General features: G+C 44.8%; 1 protein-coding gene across 1 annotated transcript; it reads left to right on the forward strand.

The window, feature by feature from the left end:
- Positions 1 to 1,212: 1,212 nt before the first annotated feature.
- On the forward strand, positions 1,213 to 16,589 carry MTHFSD (methenyltetrahydrofolate synthetase domain containing). The gene is made up of 8 exons (XM_059824878.1): positions 1,213 to 1,240; positions 1,439 to 1,542; positions 3,027 to 3,140; positions 3,710 to 3,823; positions 5,919 to 6,009; positions 6,888 to 7,000; positions 7,204 to 7,329; positions 15,515 to 16,589. The coding sequence occupies exons 1-8, from the start codon at positions 1,213 to 1,215 to the stop codon at positions 16,028 to 16,030; spliced, it is 1,206 nt and encodes a 401-aa protein (XP_059680861.1). The 3' UTR covers positions 16,031 to 16,589.
- The last annotated feature ends 4,594 nt before the right edge of the window (positions 16,590 to 21,183 follow it).

Here is a 21,183-nt window from a genome sequence, read left to right on the forward strand (position 1 = left end):
GTCCTGGCCTTTGATTCGCACTGTGAAAAAAACAGTTCAGCAATCAACAGCAGCCGCAGAGAGAAAAGGCGTTTGCATCTGCCCAGCTACATCTGTAACTATTCAGAGAAGAGCATCCGAATTTGTTCCGCTTTTTGGTTGGCAGAGCAACAGTCAGCTCTGACAGTGGATGTGTATCGGTAGCATCCAAGCCAAGCAGATTAGACACCAAATTCAAAAGCCATTTCCCCCCCTTCCCCGACACACTTTAAAATAAACCTCCGTTTCATTGTTCCCATGACCCTTCCATCCCACTCCGCTCAGGAATGTCAGGATTCTCAACGTCCTCCCTCTTCTCGGGGTAATTGTCAAATACATTAATTCTATAAATAATAAATCATGCAAACAAATCATTTACTATCCTATTAAATGCGAGCGAGAAGCGTACTTTCTGCAAGCTGGCAGACCTGGAAGCCCACGTAAAGTCTGGATGTTGCTTTATTCATGACTGGCCAATTTTAAATGGAAAAAAAAAACTGATTTGGGAGTTTATACTATGAAAAGTGGGGTGGTTTTTCTTTCCCCTATCCATAACACGATTGAAAGACCGCGCTATTTCTATAACCTCGGGGGACACTCTCGCCACGTTAATGGTACGGCATGTCGCTTTCTATGTTTAATTTGAGAAAGATTGGTGATGCTGTTGCAGATTTTGGGGGGTGCGGCCCCTCACAGGGCTCGCCCTCAGGCCGGGCAGGCAGACGCCCCGCAGCCTCAGCTGCAGGACACCATCTTACAGCCTGGAAGCTGTAAGGGACACCCCACGAAGGGAGCCCAGACCATCACGGGCACACACTTTGCGGGAAGCAGCGTTTTCCCTCAGGGCACCCCGCTCAGGCCCGGCCCGGCTGCTCAGACCAGGCCTGACCCCCTGAGGAAAGGACCCTCCGTCAGGCCCAGGTTCCCTCACGGCCTTTACACTGAAAAAGGGGGCCCCAGCGGGAGCACGGGCTTCCCCCTCCCGGGGGCTCTCCTCGCCCAGGCGACGGCGGACCAAGGGCGGCCCTTCCCCGACCCGGACAGCCCCACGGCCGCCATCGCCACACACCGTCCCCCCGCCTCCCCCGCTTCGCCTTCGAGGCTTTTTGGCGCCTCCGCGCCGCCGTAGGCGCGTGCGGGAGAGGCGGGGCTAAGGCGGAGGCTCCTCCTCTCCCCGCCGCCGGTCGCGCCGCCATGGAGGGCGGTGTGCGGCTGTGGGCGGGTGAGCGGCGCGCGCGGAGGGGCGGGGCGGCGGGCTACGTCACGGCGGGGCGGGGGGCGCGAGCGCGGCTGGTGGGGGCGACCGTTGGTCTGAGGGAGGGAGAGAGGGATGGAGGGCCCGGCCCGGCCCGGCCCGGCGGCGGTCGCAGCGCTCCCCCGTGAGGCGCCCGCCCGCGCCCTCAGCTCTGCCCTCCTCCAGGTGCCTCCAAGGGGGACGTGCGGCAGAAAGTGTGGGACTACCTGGAGGCCAGCGGCCTGGCCGATTTCCCGCGGCCCGTGCACCGCCGCATCCCCAACTTCAAGGTACGGCGACCCGCCTGCGGGTCTGGGCCGCTTCCTTCCTCTTCCCCCAGCCCCGGGCCCCGCCGGGCTGTGGACCCCGGAGCCCAGGCCGGCAGGGCCCCCCAGCTCCCCTGCCTGCTCTCCGCCTGTCGCAGCAGCCCTCAAACAGGCACTTTCCTGCGGGCTGTGGGGTTGGTGAGTGAGGGAAGGGGGTGGCAGAGCTCTGGAAAACACCACGGTGCAAGCAGCGCACATGTATAATTTACAGTGAATAAAGAAATGCAGGTATCTGCACCCGACAAGACGTGGCAGGTGTGTGCCGCGTTTTAATCGGTGGGTACAAAACCACTTTGTGAATGAGGTAAATATATTTATGGGTGGGGAAACCGAGGCATTCGGAACTGGATTTCACTTTCCAGGTCCATTGCGATGGAAAGCTGAGGTCGCCCATCTTGTCGGACTTAGCCTAGGAATGTACAGTGTGCTGCTAAAATGCGAACGGTGGCCCAGTCATTGCTGGCAAAGTGTAGCTGGGCAGTGATGTGAGAACCCTTCCTCCTGCACTGGCTTCATTGTGTCCCTAGTTTGGTAAGTGGGAGGAAGAAATAAAAGGGCTTTCAAGTATTCAGTTACTCAAGCCACCACTTTACTCTCTGCCTGTTTTAATCGAGGCTGAGGGTGTGTAGCCATGTATCTGCCCTACGTTGACCAAAATGGCGCTGTGGGGATGTGTGTTGGGTGTTTTAGCCCATGAGCAGCATCAGAAGGTTGGCTCTGCTTTTGCTCAAGGGACTGGCGGAAACATTCTGCCTTAGTTTGGAGCTGAGGTAAAATAGGTGCTGAAGGGCATGGAGGAAGCTTGAGGCTTTATCAGGCCCTTAAGGGGATATCAGAGCTGAAATTGCAAGGGGAGTGTGTGGTCTGCTAAGCTTGAGCACCTTACTCAGTTAAGAAGTGAATCTTCTGAGTTCAGTATAGTCTCTGTAAAGAGAGAGCCTTGTCCAGAAAGTCTTCATCAAAAAGAGTCTCTGACTGTGGCTTGTGTTTAAAGGAATCTATTTGTATTTGTTGGCTAAAAAGGGAAACTGGTCTCCAGCTTTGAGTTAGGTGCGAGTGAGGTCAGGCAAAGTGAGTGTACTTGGATCCCTTCTTTTTCTGAGGCCTGCAAGTGCTCAGCATCTGTTAGCATGTAAGAGTTTCCCATAGAAAACATAAAAATAAATTAGCAGTATGTTCCCCATATTTAAAATCTGGGGAAGTCAGCCTTTCTACTGGATGAAAGATTGTAAATTTCCCATCTCTGCTGTGAACTCCTTGGTGATGCACTGATATCTTACGAAAACAGGGTGCCTCCCATGCTGCGACACGGCTTCTGGGTTTACAGGAGTTCAAAGCTGCCAATACTGTAAAAATAAATCCCGATGCTCCCCAGAAGAACGCTCGCTTTCTAACGCTGGAAGTAAGTGAACGTATTCTCTTCTCTCTTGATTCCTTTCTTCACACAGGGTTCTCATCAGGCTTGCTGCTCTGTTAAAGAGATGGACGTGTTCAAGAGAGCGAGTGAGATTAAAGTGGATCCTGACAAACCTCTAGAAGGTGTTCGGCTAGCTGCGCTGCAGGTAACGGTGCCTTTGCACCCCTGAGGAGGAGAGTGTGACAGCAGTGCAGCGCTTGGCAGCGTCTCATGGTCAACGCCTGCCATTTCTCTGGTGTGAGCTTTGCGAGTCTTAAGCCTCGTGAGGTTGCTCATGTAAGGATGTCTTTGCCTTTTTTGGCAAATGGAGAAGGTGCAGGTAGGGTTTGGGGAAGTTAATACATGTATTCTTACTCCCTGAAACATGTAAGGTAGCCTGGCCTCAAATTGCCTTACGTTTATCATGAGATGAATGTGTAACAGACTTAAATCAGACATACGTGTGTTCACTGGCTTATACATGTAGTTCGTTTGTGGACATGCACTTTAGACCAATAAGTATGTCTTACCATCTCTTTCTTAAATAAAACCTTGTCTGGAATTTTGCTATACTGGAGGGGATTCATCTACAAGCACTACACAATCGGCCATGCTAACTACTGTGTAGCAAATAAGATGAATAACCACATGGAGACCTATGGGGCAGTAAAAATATTTCTTTCGTGTAAAATGAGCCCACCTCCTTTTAATGTGATAACTTCTTTCGTTACTCAGGCAAGGAAGACTTTGTTGGTTCCCACACCACGTCTGAGAACTGGGCTGTTCAATAAGATTGTCCCACCTTCAGGTGCAACTAAGGAGATCCTGCGAATATGTGCTACGTCTCAGGTAGGAATAAAAACCGGGAGAAGTCTGAATCAACTTGTAAAAGAGTGCTGTGTTATGATAGTCCAACTAGAGGTTGGAAAACCGGATGCTACCTGATACACTCTTCTGCTAGTATGTCATTCCTGTGTACGCAACTGCCATTAGTAATTTTTTTTTTTTGGTACTTAAATCATGAGGAAATTAAGTCTCTTTGCTATATTTCATTAATAGAATGGTATCGATATTTTGTGAATGCTTTTTGGAATATTACGAGCAACTTCCGTAGGTGACGGATCTTTAGGTTTCTAATAAATAGGACTCCGATAGTCTTCTGTAGTTTTGAGCTAGTGAACCCTATAAGGAATATTTTAGTGTTTACAGTTTTTGCATAATCTGGTCAATAAAATATTAGGCTTTACTAAATAGTAAAGATCACTTTTTTTCAGAATCCTAAGTCTAAAGAAATATTAATTCTGTCATTTTTGCATCGACCGAGGTACAAAAATGTGTAACAGTTGTCTTTGAAATGTGGTATGTTGCTGCCCTCTGGTGTTAAAATATCGTACTGTACAGCTAAAGTCATTTGGCAGAGAAACCCGCGTTATTTTATATGTGTCTTTATTTGATATGTAAACATAACTTGTACAAAACGAATAGGCCAGCTATATAGGTTTTATTTCGTTCTTTATCTCCTGCTAAAGGCAATAAATTCTACAGTAATCCTGTATATAGCCAAGGGTTGTAAATGGATGGTAATTAGTAGCGACTTTCTTTGTTGGAACTTCTATTAAAGTCATTAACTAATTAAGCTTTTCAGGGTTGAAGAGCACTTTTGAAAGAGACCTTTCTCTTGACCTGCTTCAGGCCTCGTATCTGATCTCTGATCTTATCGCCATGTCTCTGTTTTTTCCCCCAACCAGGCGTACTAATGAATAAACGCTATTAGCAGTTTATACGTACAAAGCACTGTGCAAACAATTCTTACCACACTTCTGTGAAGTCGATAATCAGCATTATTACTGACAGTCAGCCACAAATTACTGAACTTTCTGGTTTTGTGCTCTACACAGAAAATGTTTGGGTTTTTATTGTGAGGATTAATTTAGCACAAAGTTGAACTGGTGTGAGGAGGGTTTACATTACGCTGTACACATATATTAAGAGTAAATGAATCGTAAGATATCTTTCCAAAAGTTTTAAACCTCTGATGTTTGAAAGCCCAAATAAACACCATTTTTAATTTCTGCAGCTCTGTACAGAATTTTGTTGGGATATGCTCTTTAGAGAGGAGCCTGAAGAGGGGTGGGTGGGAGAGAGGGGAAGGAAAAAAAAAGGATGACAGGGCTATGTAAGGTTTTTCTTCCCCCTTGTCAGGGGCAGTGTGTTTTTCTGTTCATTAGCGTCTTAGATAGACGGTTATGGTAAAGATAGATTAGCTTAGCAGTGGCACATCCTGAGTGATGATCACGCAGCAGAGTGTTGAGGAACGTAGTCTCAGGGAACACGTAGGCAGCTTTGGAGGGTGCTTTTAAAGATACAGGTGTGGAGATACTGGCCGTGCAGTGGACAGTGTGCAATGGAGAATGATCCAGCTTGTGCACCCGGTTGTGCTTCAGTAAAGCATTTTGTGTGACTTCAGACAAGCAGCTTAACATCTTTATGCTGTAGCTGTCTGTGTCTAAATAAACTTTGCAAGAATTAATTTAAGAATTTGTAGTGCTCTGATACTCCTCATGGGCATGAATTTACATATTATGACTTTAAGTTAGTAGTAGTAGGGTAGGAAGTGTCATTTGCCCTCATTTTAAGAAATAGACGTCCCATAAAGGATTTCAAAACATAAGTTTTTGATCCTAAATAAGTAACCTTGCTTAGAAAAGTGCCCACCTCCCCTAGCTCTCCTTGAAGTGTGCCAAAATTCTTGTCACTGTAGTAGGGAAAGTATTCTAGGATTCCCTAGAGGATAACTTTCCAGACATGTACAGCTTGGCTGTACATGGAAGAAACATTTTGAAACATGGGGAGTTACTTGGATTTATCAAAATATTCTGGATTTCTGCCTCACTGGTTGGAAGACTCCGCACTCTCTGAACCTAAAATTATGTTTTTCTTGCAGGGTATAAAAGAGTACAGTGTGCCTGTAGGTCTTGATGGCAAAGCACAAGTGGACTTGGTTGTTGTAGGATCAGTGGCTGTCTCTGAAAAAGGTAAGAGATAAAGCCTTGTAAGCTTTTCAGGAGGAGGGTCTTAAGTCACAATTCACAATATCAGTGGGCTACAGTACATGTTCCTTTTGGTAAACATGAACATCTCTTTGGAGCTGAATTACGGTCTTGAGTTCTGACTCTTCTGTGTGACAAGTCACTGATCCCAATCCAACCAGGAAGAATCAGTGCCTGCTTTACAACAGTGCTGCCAGGACTTAGTGGGCAGACAGCAGTGTGGTTTAGGGCATGCAGGTCCGTGTTTTGGCCTTCAGTAGAACTATTTAGGCAAGCAATTTTTTTTTTTCTTTTGAAAGAATCGGAGGGCTCCCTGTTCAGAAGATCTGCTTTGCTTTCACAGGGTGTGTGAAAGGACAAGTGTTACAGCTGCTGATTCAGTACCTATTTGGGGATCAGATTTTGCATTTTCTAGTATTTTCAAGACCTGCTGGTGGTGAAAATTTTTCCACTGACTTTATTCATTGCCTAAAAATAACACGCTCTTTGTGCGTGACCCAGACTCCTCTTTACCCACATGAAGTTAACCTATGTTTGACATGAGCAGAGGGTTCTAATTACAATGGGCAAATAGGTTTCTATGTTAACTGAATTGGACTAAACTTGGATTATTCTGAATGGGATGCTCCTGGGATCCTTTAGGAGTTCATTGAAAGCAATGTTTTATTTTAATTTTAGTGCCGATTACAAGGAAAGTTGCATTCTGTGAGAGACGCTGATCTGAATTTTTCCCAATTTACAACTCTGTGCCTGGTTTATCTGTGGCAGACTGCTTAGTTTAACTGCATGCTTTTGACAGTTATCAGCCTTTCCGCTTTGCTGTTTCTGTGTTTACTGTCACTGTTTGCTTTTGTGTGTTTTAGGCTGGAGAATTGGAAAAGGGGAAGGTTATGCAGACATGGAATATGCTATGATGGTATCAATGGGTGCAGTGCAGGTGGATACACCTGTAATTACTATTGTGCATGACTGCCAGGTAAGTTAAAATATCCACGAGGCAGAGCTGGGTGATACTGAATGGTGTGTCTGAAGAAGAGGCTTGGAATGATGTTGGTGTAGCATCTTTACTTTGTTTCTGCTGTCATTGACAGATTTTCATACGTTGTGAGACGTCAGGAATGGTGCGCAATTTTAGTGAATTTGTTTTTAACTATTTACCAAATCTCTTGTTTCTTGTAGGTGGTTGACATAGTAGAAGAGCTTCTTGATGATCATGATTTGACTGTGGATTATATACTCACTCCAACAAGAACTATCAAGACTAATTGCAAACGACCAAAACCTCAGGGAATAATATGGCATAAGGCAAGTTACCTCTGCTAACGGCAGGTTACTGGTACCAACATTCTGTTGATAAGTCCATTTTTACATATAAACACATTTGTTGTGTTAGGAATACTTGGAAAAGGAGCAAATGTCTTTGTCAGATGAAACAAAACAGCAGCATCTGTGTTCACTGTTTTTTAAGTGGCAATGGTGAGGAGGAGAAATATATTATTGAAGCTGAGGTTGCTGTATCAAATGGATTATAGGGTGAGGGTCACTGGAGACATCGTTCATGGATCTTTAAGATAGACATTGTTTCTTGCAGTCATTTGCGATACAATAGTCTGTGTAAGCTGAGAGGCTTCTCCACCTTCCGTGTTTTATTCCTCAGTGCTCATTGAAATTGGCTCTGTTTGTTTTCTGGAGACAGTACCGTAGAGAGAGCTTTATGGCATTAGGCCGTGTGGAATGGGTGGAATATGTGCTGCTCTGGTTGTGAAAGGACAGCGTGACCTAGTGGCTGTTTCCACAGTGGATGTATGGGATTAACTTTCAAAGGAGAGATGAATTTGTGGCTGGAGCTCATTTTCAGGTGGAGGAATAGTGACTTTATACTGCTCTAAATCGTGAATCATTATTTATTGATATATATTGTTTTATGGGTTTGGCCTGCCCGCCCCCCCCCCCCCCCCAAAAAAAAAAAAAAAAAGATTGTCAGAAACTTCAGCAGCTTCACCAATGGTTTCAGAAAAGCATTTAGTGAATTGTTTTACTGGAAGTTCATGCTGGGAAAACTTTTTCTTTGTCGTTAGATTTTCATTCCTAAAATCATCCAGTTAGGGAGCAGATGCAATCCTGCGTGATTGAGTAACAGTAGGAACGCTGAAATGAGGAATAGTACACCCATGTCTTGCAGAAACCACTGAGGAATTACTAGTGAATACTTCTAGGGAAATCAAGAGTTGTTTGTTAAGCGCTTGCCAACCAGCAAAAAGAGTTGAATTTGTTAAGGTAATGTATCTACAACAAACAATTCTAGTCAGTACTATTTTTATTCCTATGGTGGGAGAGTATTTTACGCTGCCTGTGGTTGAGGATTTGAGGTTATAAATAAATAAATAAAAGCCCTGTCTGTACTAGTGCATTTTTTCCATTGAATTATTTTTGAATCATAATTTTTTTAGGATATTATTGAATGTAATTGTTTTGAAGGCCTACCCCTTGTGCTCCATCCATCTTGCCAACATACTTTGATCACAGACTGTCTGTCTTAGTGTCAGACTTCAGTCTCCGTGAGTGGCCTTGCTAACACTTTTTTCTTTTTTTTTCTGTCTGATTCCCTTTAGCAGAGACATTTTTCAAAGGTCTGGGGAACACAGTCCCTTGCAGGGGCCGTTGAATTTTTGTGCAACTTCTACCGCTCAGGAAAAGTCAGTCAGTCCCAAGCACTGTATCAAATTCAACGTTACTTTGCATTTCTTTGCTTTTTAGCAAAAAAATCAAGATCGGTGTTATAATATAGACCTCATAAACTAATGACGTATTTGCCACAGCTCCTTTGTGCTTGTGTCTAAAGTTTGAGATGCTTAGTAGAACTCGTATCTAAAGCTTGCGCCACGCTGACTTTAGCCAGTGTGCATGAGACAGTGAAACTTTTTTCTATAGTAATCTTTGCATTAGCGGTGGTGTCTGAAAAATACAGCTCTCGCTGAATTTTCTACAGCTTTCCCTGAGAACAGAGCACATTACACGATTGAGCGCTTATTTGAGTATTTGAATGTTGATTTAACGCCTAAAGCTGCTTTTGGCTGTTCCTCAGAGCATGTGTTTAGATAAGAATATTGGAGAATACTAGCCAGAGCAGGGATAATCAGTACATTTCTGTCATTTTGGGACAAGAACAAAGTGTCTTGTCTGTGTGAAGAAGAAAGAAATTAGCATTATTCTTTCATGGGGAGCTGAACGACTTGTATATGTTTGTAGTTGTGGTGGTAACTGTATGATCAACTCTTGCACAGAGGCTCTTGGAGGTGGGAGGTCTAGTTAATCAACAGGGTGTTAAAAATGCAGGATTTGATACGGGTTATTTAAGTGTTTGTCCTTTGACTTTTCCCGTCTGCTTCTACATCCTTTTCTCATCCTATTCTCTACATCCTTTTCTCCTTCAAATCCTGGCTTTACTGGTGCATTCCTTTTCCTCAGAGCAAAACTAAATGAACCAAGAGGTAGTGAGTAAATAAATAACCCACTTCTAAATATGGTGTTTTGTCAACAGAAAGTAGCTTAACTTTATTGTTAAGATGTGTGATGTGTAAAATACATTCCGAAGAAGTTCGTCCTTCAGGAACATGGCTGGATCAAGCCAAGACAATGATTTAAGAGCTTAAATTAAAGGTGTTTGCAAACACGGGATTACAGCTAAGCATTGTTGTAAAGGATGTGCCTTCCTGAAGCTGTTAGGATAAATAGCCGTTAATACATACACTCTGTTGTCAGCTCAAAAGAGGTAAGAAGGTACTCATGCAGCAAACGAAATGCATGTCTCCAGGCTAGATCTCTGTGCTCCAAGGGATACTGCATTTTCCTGGAGTGTTTTTGTTTGTTGTGTACTCTGTAGGAAGGAAGTAGTGTGTCAGATGTGGGCATGGGGTAAATAGGTGTTCCTCTAGGAGTAAGTGATTCACTCCTTGGGGTAATTGGTGTGACTTGCCCTCAGTTGCCTCCTTTCCGTTCTTCTCAGGGCAGAATTTCCAGCTGAGCTATTTCTTGCTGTTGAGGTAGTATGTTTTTCCAGGCAGGAAGATGTGAATTACTTGCTGTGATTTTTGTCACAGAAATGCTGGTTTAAAGAATTCCAAGGAAGTATAAGAGCTACAGTATTACTAATACCAAAGCAGCAGTATCGATATCAGTGCTAGGCACTCTAGAAACACTTCTAAATACAAAGGCAGTGCTGGAGTATATGGGTAAGTTTTCTGCATCTGAGTTCAGGGTTTTGAGAAATCAGTATGTGCTCTTAGAGGACAGCAAGAGCTGCTAAGAGCTGAGCACTCTGGAAAACTTTATTTGGATGCCAGTGGAGAATTATTTGGCTTCATCTGTCTTGAAAATCTAACCCATTGTTTCTGGGAACTCTAAATTCATGAAACGGCTTACTTTCTCATTTAGTATTTGGTATGGGTAGCTGTGATCTTTATCTGTGACACTGTCTATTCTATTTGTCACAGTTGTGAAGTTATTTGTGCCGTGCTTATTTTAAATTGAAACTATACAGACCAATTAAAATATTTGGGGTCATGAAGAGGGAAATGAGAGTAGTTGGTGGAAAAATCACTAGATTCTAGCAAGCATTTCCTTCTGTTTCTTTAATCATTCTTTTGCTGAGAATTTTATAAAAGCAGGAAACAATTTTTTCCAAAATGAAATGAACTGGGGGGAATCCCTGGGTCTAATGCTGAAAGAGTTTAGTACACAGTGGCAGAGATGGAAACTATCTGATAACAAACATCTTCTGATTCGGGTCTGTGATAGAATATTCAGAAAGTAAAATGATGTTGTTTTGAAGCTCAAAAAATTCACACATTGAAGCTGGCAAAACCTTCAGCAGGGACACAGTGTTGCCATTAGAAGAAAATTGCTGTCGGTTTAGCCAAGGTTTGTTTTATTTTGTTTTTTTGGAGGGATAGCGTGAGCAGGGCACGCTTCCACTCATGGTTAAACATCTCAACACCTTTGCAAATCTGACCCTTGCTGCAGAGTCCATGGAATCAGTGTTTGCTGATGGATTCCAAATGTGGGTTGCATAAGTTTCTCCTGAGGGACACTAGCAGACTTCATGGGCTGCCAGCTCCCAGAAATATGCCCTCGGATTGCGTGCACATATTTGGACATTTTGTGCAAATGAATGATAAAATGTTCAACTGTGCTGGCCTGTCCTAGCTGACTTGGCTTTGTCTGTGCTTTCAACCCCTGTGAGCTCAGTGCTCCTTGAAACAAGCAACTGATTAAGGAGACAACACGAGAAGCAGGCTCTGTCCTGGAGGCCTTTATGAGGGGTCTAGGGTCAGACACCCCTCAGGGTGGGCAAAGATGGATCTTTCAAACACCTTCTGCCTGCCAGCCTCAATACTTGGAAGGGCTGGTGGATTTGCAATACTAAAGATTGTTTGGTCTTGTTCGCAGCCTTCCAGGGCAGAGCAGCAGCATCTGTCTCGAGCCACATCAGTTGGTGTGTGCAGAGGGGTAGCTGTGTGAAGCAGAATTAAATAGCAGACCTAGCATGCTCTCCAATCTATAGCTGTCCTTCCCTCATCTGCCGTACATCAGAACTGCACCGCCTCTGCTGCCAGGGAAATCAAAGTGGTGTTTGGCTTGGCCTGCACTGTATCAGGGGTCAGCATTACTCATTCTGTCAGAGGACAAACACATCTTTCATTTTCCCCAGCAAAATATTGAAAGTGGCTACGTTCGCTCTTCTGGAATAACAGAGGTTGAAGAGAGCCCCGATGTTCCAGCAGAGACGTTGCAGAAGTCCATCTGCCACTACATTGTTTTGGGACCAAACTAGGTGTCGTAGGAGTGGATGCTCAGGGTTAAGTGCTGGGAGATTTGTATTGGCAGTCAGCATCCAAGACTCCGTTTTCTTCAGGTTTCTGTCAGAAAGGGGCCACATTTCCCTTCTCAGCTCCTTTCCCATAGCCCGGTAATTGTGTGCCAGAAGAATTCATCTACCCTGCTGTCCTCTTTCCCCAAGGCTCTCCCAGCGATGGCAGGGAGCAGGCAGGATTGTTAAATGATTAATTGCCTTTGGTGGAGTTATTTTTAACCTGAATCACTTCAGTTACTGAGTTTATAGCGCAGACCCACAAGCACTTCTGTCGGCCAACCCCAGAGGGCTGAAGTATGGAACTGGCCTGGGAATTGGTGGTCAGGGGATAATAGGAAACTTCTTCAGCTGGCTTCACTGCCAAAGCCAATCATTTAGCTAAATCGCAACACTCAATACAAAGTTTACAAACATCAATAAATGGTTTGGCCTTGACTTTGTAGGGATGGGGGGAGCAAGGGAAGAAGCTTCCGTCACTGGGTTTGCCCAGGTCCGCATAACTGGGTCAACCAGATTTGGGGTAAAACCCAAGTCCCCTGCATCCTGGCTTAGCCTAAAGCAGTAGGCAAGGCTTAGGGAGGAGTGACCAGCCGGCACAGGACCAAGAAACGTGCAGCTTGTTTGAACGAGAGGACGAATATCTTTGGCCTCTCTCCACATGGAAATAAATCATTGCAATCCTCCACAGCTCGCAAGACAAAAGAAACTTTTTGCATGATCATAATTAGCAACACATTGTACTACCACAGAGTTCTTTTGTTTGCTGTTTTGCAACAGAGCAGAGCAAGCTTTTTCCTCTCTTCTGCCACCCACTGCCCCCTTTGCCCTTTTGGTTCTCACCTCCTGTACCCCAAGAAAGGTAGTGAATTGGTTTGTTGAATTGAAACTCCGAAATCCCCAACTGAGTTTCTGCCTTTCCTTGACATAAAAGTGGGGAAAAATAGGGAAGGATTTGACAGCTTTGGCCCAGCTAAAAGGTTCTCCTAGACCCCAGGGAAAACAGCCCTTAAGGTAAGTTTTCTGTCTCTCTTTTTGTTCAGAAGGATGTCAGTTGACAGTGTCAGGACTTGTCTAATGTAGGGTTTTTTTACGGAATGTTTTCTATTACAAACAAATCTGAGTGCCAAATCAACTGCCGTTATTGCTTTGGTACTGTTATCTCTACAGAGGACTGAATTTAAGGTAATGATAGGTTTGCCTCGTGGGGTGGCGTTTGAAGCAGAGCTTCAGCTTTTATAGAAAGCTAGTTCATAGCCCTTACGAAGACGTATATGCTGTTGTAACTACATCTTCCTGAGTTTGCAGGGAGCCTGAAACAGTAGCTCAAAGAGCTCCAGTCAGATGCCAAAAACTACTGGTCACTCTCGTGAGAGGAGAGGCCATGATGAAGTCTCTTAGCAAGTATGCTGGCCCTTGGATTATCTAACTCCTCTAACTTCTCTCTTGAAAGACTGGGAGTTCCAGTGGTCATCTTCTCAGTGCCCATCTCTTTGATTCCCTTAATCTACAAAGTGGTGAGGGTTTGCCCTTGATAGCATTGATCTTTCTAACTAAACACTCAGTCCATGCCTTGGGAACTGACTTTAATTTCAGGAACTGTACGTACACTTGGTAAGAGGTTGAGGTTGTGCTTTGGGCCCAGGAGTGATTAGTTGCATGAGAATAGAAAAATGTTTTTCCTGTTTGGTTTAATTAGCATAGAGCTTACATTTCACGCAGAAATTTGACAGAGGACAACAAATGTTCCTAATTGTTGGCCAGTAAAAACAAAGTAAGATGGCTTCAGCCGTTGGTTTGATGTTGTATCGCCCAGGGAAGGGTAGTTTGCTGTCAAACACAGCAGTTTGAATTCTTGGCTGAGAGAAACAAATCAGTCCCAAGAATCCACAGAGCCATAACTCCTCAAAATCTGAAAATGGCTTGTACCTTTCAGAGTGCGGAGGCTCCCAGAGCCCCGGAGGAAGTCCTTGCCTCTCTGTACCGGCTGCCAGATCAGGCCAGATTTGTTCAGAAATTGTTCTCAGTCATAAAGTTTGCTTGTTTAAAGGGCCTGATCCCAAACACCTTGACTCTGGGTCTGCTGTGTGGCAGAATGGAGGTGGCCTCTGCCCATACGGGTTAGTCCTGTTCTGCTGTTTGATATTATATTAACAAGATAGAGCTAGGTCAGGCTTTATGTAAGTTATATTTTTATTTCATTTCAGCCTGAAATAAAACTTGCTTGTTTGCTCCTCAGAAGAGAAGGCCTGGGAACGTTTAAGAGACTTCTGTTGACTGGCTTTCCTATTACCTAAACCAAACATTGTCCCCACCCTGGCTTCAATTTTACTCGAGTCACTTCAGAGCTGGGCTACTCTCCCTAGAGATCTGTAAATTTTAGACTTTATGTGGTGCAGCCAGATCCAAATTCACTCTGAGTATAACTGCAGAACCAGGAATTCAGGGGCTCTGAGATGAGAGAGATCTGAGCTGGGAGACCTGCAGGCGTATTCTAGCCAGGATATGCTGTTGCTGGTCCAGCACAGCCTGCTGAGAAGTAGTGACTCGTAAGCTTGGGTGCAGTGGCTTGCTCGCACTTGTGTGGGCTACTAGCTTGGGTCTGTGCTAGCTAGAGGCATCGCTTCCCGAGGCTCTGTTTTGCTCCCTAAATTTAAGAATAGGATCTTGTGCTGATGGATGTCCTGCTTGTCCAGCAGCCAAGTAGGAATTACTCCTTCCAACTGCAGTCTGCAAGCCAAGAGCTAGACCACATGAGCTGGGGAACCACTGCGTTTCCTGCCAGTCACTGAGTGCAGCCTGGGGCATCTCATGCCTGAGATGGATAGGGTTCAGCTGTTGAGAGGAAGAGCCCTTCCAGAAAAGCTGCTTATGAACTGGGGATGGATGGAGAGGATAGAGGGTTCACAGTTTTGAAGTACAGTGTCCAGGCGCTCTTCCGTTCTGTGATCCAACCCAGCAGACTGATGTGGGATCTGATGAGTAGCTGCGGGTGGTGTGTGAGGTCAGATGACGAGGGAGGCTGTGGTGATGTGCCACAACCAGGGAACGTGCCTCCAGCTGGGCCCACACTCATAGGAGCCCCGCTACAAGGCACGCTTCCCAGCTGCAAACTTAACACCATCGTCCCTCCCCATTGTATGACCCAGCCTACGGGATATCCTGTTTTGGGGGAAAAGATCGCAAGGAGGTCTGCAGAATGAAAGTGCCTGATGGTCTGATGAATTGTAGGCATGTAAGATCCTGCCAGAGCAGGAGCACAGGCCCTCGGTCAAAGCAAATATTAAGGGATAACAATGAGAACGCAAATCTGAAAGCACCCTGATAAATAAATGTCAAAATCGAGTAGTTTTGAGTTTGGTTTTGATTTCCCTGCTGGATCTACATTGTGCTGCTTGCTTAAAGAGTAACTAATGTTTATTTTTGTCCTGCAGCGTGTATTTAGGGAGCAACTTCAGAATCAGGCAAGAAATTAGTAACATTTTGAATGCTCTGGCACTCTGAGTGGTAGCAGTATAATAAGGTTCCTCTCTTTTTATGGCACAAAAGGGTCCTGATGGTCTTCTCCTTTTTCTGGAAGGAGAGAAATCTCATAATTGTATCTGTCTTTCTCCTTTTTAGGTCAGCTATGAGATGCTGGAAAAAATCCCCATCCTAAAGAGTCTTCGATACAGAGAGAAGCAGACTGGCAAGGATGTTACCCTCCAAGATGAACATTCAGACTTGGCAAATGCCAACACACCAGCAGCATTAAATGAGAAGGCGATGGCTGAAAATACAAGACCGCAGGCTGCAACGGGCTCGGCTGAAATAGGACAACATTATGTTAAAAGTGATTCTCTAAGTCCCAGATTAGAGGGATCTGGCACGATTACTACCGTGTATGTGGGGAACATACCTCCCAGCGTAAGAGTGAGCGAGCTGAAATGTGCTTTAAGGGAATTCCATGCAACTCCTTTACGACTGAATTGGCAAGGAGCGCAGCGCAGGGCTTTTCTCGATTACAAGGATAAAGCAACCGCAGAGAGTGCTGTATCCTCTTTGAAAGGCTTGAGCCTCGGGGGTAATACTTTGCGAGTTGAGCTGGCCAAGAATCAGAGAAACAAAGGGCAAGTAGAAATCAATAGTCAGAAATGAATATGAATAGGGGAAAAAAATAGGCGTGTTTTCATTGTTTTGTGAGAAGCCAACCTAAGTTTTCAAGGATATTAGCATATCCTCTGATTTTTGCAGGCTGAACAGCAAAGTGCAAAGCCAACTTTCCAAACAAATGAGGCATACATCTCACAGCTGACTTGCCTGCCTCATTCCTGCAGTTGTACACGCAAAGTGTATTTGTCAAGAGAGACGACAGAGGGGCCATTTCTCTCCAACAGTTATCCACAAAGTACCCACACTCTGTGTATTTGTTTTTCATCGGCCGGGGGTTGATTTGCTGTTCGGTGTGTACGTTTGTTAGGCCTGGATCAAAAACCTGTCCCTTGGTAGCTGTGTGCAGCCACATGTAGCGAGGTGGTTATGTTCTGTCATCTAAAGATTGTACCTGCAAATTTGTACTTGTGAGCTTAAAAGCCAGCTGCAGAAAATCTGTCGTAAGGGTTACAATTCTGTTTACTAAAAAATGGGGTTTGCCTGTTGGGAGTTTTTAGCATATTTTTCATAAAAAATGGCTGGGGGAAGAGATTTCCCTTCTTGTGCTCTTGGAGAACGGCTGTGGAAACACTCACTCAGCCACTGAGTTCTAGGAATAGCTATTAACATCGGGTGGAAGAGACGGAAGCCCCTTTCTCAGCTTTGTTTTGTTAATTCAGCCTTTTGTAAGCCTCATATTGCTTATTTCAGTCTGGCAGAGGAAAGCAAACACCAGTTTTCCTCTCTGCTTTTCCCCAAAACACTTCAGGTGCCTTTTTCATTGTGCAGACAATTATAAAATAGATGCTTTTCCTAATTGTCTTGTCTCTTATAATCTGGTGTGATTCCATTGCCTCCGTGAAATCACATTAATGTTAATCCTTGTAGCGGAAATGAAAAACAGACAGAGCACGGTCAAAACTTATGGGCGACTAGCCTGGTATGGAGGTGTTTGAAAAGCTGCTGGAGACGGTAGCAAAGCCTGTTGCTGCTATGGCTCTGTCACCACCAGCGTGGTCTTCCTGCGTCCACAACGTCGGACAGCAACGAGGGTTCGACAGCAGCACTGGCAGCATCGCGTTGTGAAAGCACTGTCAAGTACTAGCTCGAACGGAAAGATTTGCACGCACGTGAACGTTCACTTACGGTGTAAAGCAGAATGATGATTTCTTTGGTATGTTTTTTATTACATTTTTTTTCTTCGGTTTCCTATTCCTGAAAAACAAGTTGAATTTTGGCTGAACCATCCTTTCTAAACAGAAGCACTTTTGCCATTGATGCTGGGCACATAGTCAAAGTAAGCATCTAAATGGGTATTTTTTTAAGTATGAGTTGGAAACTTTTTTTAGCCGGAGGGTACTGTTAAGTGTATTTTAAGCACGTTATTATGCCTCAAGGGTCAGACATTTCGTACAGTATTAAATAAAAAGTTCTCATCGTTATCATGTACTCTGTGCAGAGGGGCTCAAGGAAAGCATTGCTTCAGCTTCTTGTAAGATCAACAAAGGAAAGGTTTCTGAAAAAAAAATAGTGCCATGCTCTTAAATGCTCTCTTTTTTCCTCCAGCTCAAAATTATTTTCAACATCACTTAGTCTGAATTAAAACATGAGCACTGCGGAGTCCTCTGCATCTTGTTTCAGTAGTTGTGCACTTCAAGGGTAAGAGTTGGGGTTATGTTACTACTTAAACATACTCATTACATCATGAGCTTAGAAAGCAGAGGAAAGAAAAGCAAAAAAACAATTATACATCACTGCCTTCCCCTTCCAAATGATGGCAAATTAAGTAACATGATCATTTGATGTTCTTTTTGACTCTTGCAATACTGTTTGCTTTGGTGAAGATGCCCAGGTGACCTTAGCAGTTAAAAAGCAGTTCTTCTGCCAAAGAAAACTTCCAGCATCTCAGACTTCCCCTGTTGCGTTACAGATTGAACCAGCTTTCTCTGGTCAAATTTGTGGGAATTTCATCCTCTACCTGATTTCCTTTCTTAACATCTCAATTTTCAGTGCAGATGCATTTACATGTTCCGTGATACGTAAACGTGTTACGTTTGCTTGCTTTGCTCTCAATGCTGTCTGCAGTCAGTGGCCGGTTTTGTTTGGACAAACACATCTCGATGGTTTTCTGTTTGCAGTTGTGGTTCTGCGTGTAACCCACGGGGTGAGCTGTGCTAGGTCTGAATCCAGCTGGGCAGATCTCTGCAGGTCTCTTCCAGCCTGTCACTTTTTTCTGTCCTGTATGCGGAGGCCACGTTTCACAGTTCTACCTAATACCTTGTTGCTTTCTCAGCAGGCGATTAATGGTCTAAACCACACTACGGAGAAGATACTAACTAGACAGAGGTATGTCACTGTAGTTAGGCTCAGAGAAGAAAAATAATTACTGTAAGCTTAAGCTAATGCATCATTCATTAGCATTTTGAGTGGACTGGAATAATGATGTTGATCCTATGATAACTGTATTTCCAACTGGAGTAGTGATTTTTGATCCAGGTGATTACTAAACAGCAAGGTCTTTTGGGCCTTGCCATCTTAAAGTCATTGAAGTGTGCTTTTAATTCAAGGTAGCAGCTGCTCCAGGTCAGCGTTTGGCAGCTTGTCGCAAACCCGTCTGCACCAGCAGCTTCAGCAAGCCGGTAGCAACTGAAGTGCAGGTACAAGTTTATTTCTGTCATCTCTGCCTCAAGAGCAACAACCTGCAGGGAAGGAGTTAGTACAGGCAGCTGTTGAAAATAGAGCCTGAAGCTGCAGAAGGCTCGCCAGGCTTCAGAGCTTCCGCGGAGGTTTAGTAGTAAGGGGTTACATGGAGGCAAAACGGTAGTCCTCGGAAATCACCTTTAGGTTGCTGTAGGATTCCCACAGGGAAAACAAGAGCCTGAGTATTTACATTCTGCAAAAAAAGCAGCATGACTTGCAGCAAAGCTGTTCTATAAGCTTAGCTGTGAGGAGGAGGGTATAGCTCATGCTTTCTGAAATGCGTCACGTACCAACACAGCAGAGTTTGAGCCTGTGCACTCTGAAGTCGGTGCCATTTCTGTCTTGGACAGCAAGGGAAGCAGTGACGAGGATGAGGCCCTCACTGCTGCTTGGGAAGTTGCTCATCTTTAGCTAAAAGACATTTCAGTGCAAGATGCTAAATTGCTATTTAAGTAATGCAAGACTGCCCAAGGCACACGCCTACATGGCCTTCTGGTGTCTTTAGCTGTGTGATGTGGATTTTTTCTTGTGGGCTGACCAAGGTCCTACTTGAGGAAACAGCGGATTTTGAAGAAAAAGTGAATGGGGCAGTCTGCATCTCTTAGATCTATTGTTTCAGGCTCTCTGCATGCTCAGGAAGACATCAGTTATACATGAATCACTTCTGACTTTTCTCTAAATCCACGACACTCTGAAATGCAATACGTTTTAGTGAATCCTTGGACTCTGATCTCATAACGAAACTCGAGGAACTGAAGCCTGCTTATGTTTTACTTTGGCCCAGACCAGGACTATGCAAGATATTTTACTGACAATCAAACCATAAAGTCCGTGCCCTGAAGAATTTACACTCTGAATTAACAGGCTTTAAAGATGAGAACCTTTACTCATGCAATAATTCTTCGTTTTGTACCTGTTGTAGTTGTGGCCCTGCTGTTAGCACGTAGGTTGAACTTGGCTACATCTACGTAGATACAGTTTGTGCCTCGTCGCGGGTGGATAATGGCCCTTACATCCCTCTCTCTAGCCGTGACAGTCTAGGACTTGAGAGGCCTCAATGCTTTGGGCCAGTTCTCTGTAACAGCCTTTCTGTGCCCGCTCGCGCCTGGAGCAATGGGGAGAAGGTGTCTTCAAGCACTTAACCCCCAGTCTCTTTCTGTGAGGACAGTGGGACATCCTTGCTTCTTAAGACTCTCACTATAAAAACCTCTACTGTGACAAAGTGGTGCCTGGGTGCTGCAGAAAAGTCTGAAACGCTGGTGATAGATGGGTAGTCTGCTTTTAATAGGGAGTGAAGCGATCCCTAACACAGGCTTGATTTTAGTTCACTTGCAGCAGCAGAGGAGCCTGCGTTTCACTGCTGTGTGATGAGAAGAAAAGTTCAGCAGTACAATGGGAAATACTTTACTGAGCCAACTTTGTTCAGAAGTAATTAAAAACGAGGTCTTTCTATTCTCTGCGCAGCCTGATGTCCTCGCTTGTCATGTGGTTCAGTGCATTCTTTCCAGCTCCTTTCATGGCACAAACAAGTTAGGATGTTGTTATTGCACGCCCCTCTTCTTGAGGGTTCAATGGGGGAAGATGCTGAACAGCTCTGGAGGCTGGTCGGTGTGAGCAAACCCAGCTCCACTCTCGTGGCAGCCGGGAGGGTGTGGGATCCAGCAGCGACCACCCGAGGTGTTACATCATGGATGGGAGCTTCCCGGGGTGATTCTGCCCCTCTTCCTATCCTCGCTTGTGGGAGGGATGCGGAGAGAAAACAGTATTGGGTGAATGGAGGCTCTACCAGATCCATTAGGCTCGAGAACACGGTCACTTTGGAGGGGATTTTCTTTTGTTGAATGATATTAGTCACAGCGTGGTGTGTGGCACAGAGCAGTGAGGCAACATTGTAATCTGCTAACAATAAAAGCGAGGTGGCTAACTGCCACTCAGCCCTGAAAACTATACAATCATTAGGGTTTTCCTTCAGACGGCTCTGTCCATGCATTTCCTGGAACAAGGACAAGGCCACACAGCTTCAATCCACCGAAGACAACAGCGAGTAAACAAGCCGCGTTGCTGTGTAGTCTTCTCTGAGTGACAAAAGTCAGAGATGGTTTATTTCCATGGAGAGAAAATGAAAAAAAAAAAAAAAATCCTCACCATCCGGGTGGGAGGAGAGTAAAGCCCTATCCTGGTCCCGCAGCCGGGTCCCCATCCAGCCCTCCAGCCTCTCCATGCACATCAGTCCCTGCTCCCCCCACGGAAAGCAGTCTTTAAGGACTGAGGCTTTAGCTCATTATCTTTGGAGACCAATAAAAGATCTCAGAAAAGTGATGGTTAAATACTGTCTTCAAGTCGTGTCTTTTTTTATTTATTTATTTCATCGGCTTCTGCTGCTCCAAAGGGAGAAACAAATGTTTGGGGGGGAATTTTTCCATTGAAAAATGTAGCACCGGGGCTGCGTTTTTCTCCAC

This window comes from Gavia stellata, chromosome 15 (genome assembly GCF_030936135.1).
Source record: "Gavia stellata isolate bGavSte3 chromosome 15, bGavSte3.hap2, whole genome shotgun sequence".
Taxonomy (NCBI): Eukaryota; Metazoa; Chordata; class Aves; order Gaviiformes; family Gaviidae; genus Gavia; species Gavia stellata.

Bases quoted from the DNA above. Each gene is read 5' to 3' on its own strand.
- MTHFSD (XM_059824878.1), top strand. From the start codon at position 1,213: ATGGAGGGCGGTGTGCGGCTGTGGGCGG. The intron at 3,824-5,918 runs GTAGGAATAAAA...TTTTTCTTGCAG, and splicing joins GAATATGTGCTACGTCTCAG to GGTATAAAAGAGTACAGTGT. The intron at 7,330-15,514 runs GCAAGTTACCTC...TCTCCTTTTTAG, and splicing joins AGGGAATAATATGGCATAAG to GTCAGCTATGAGATGCTGGA.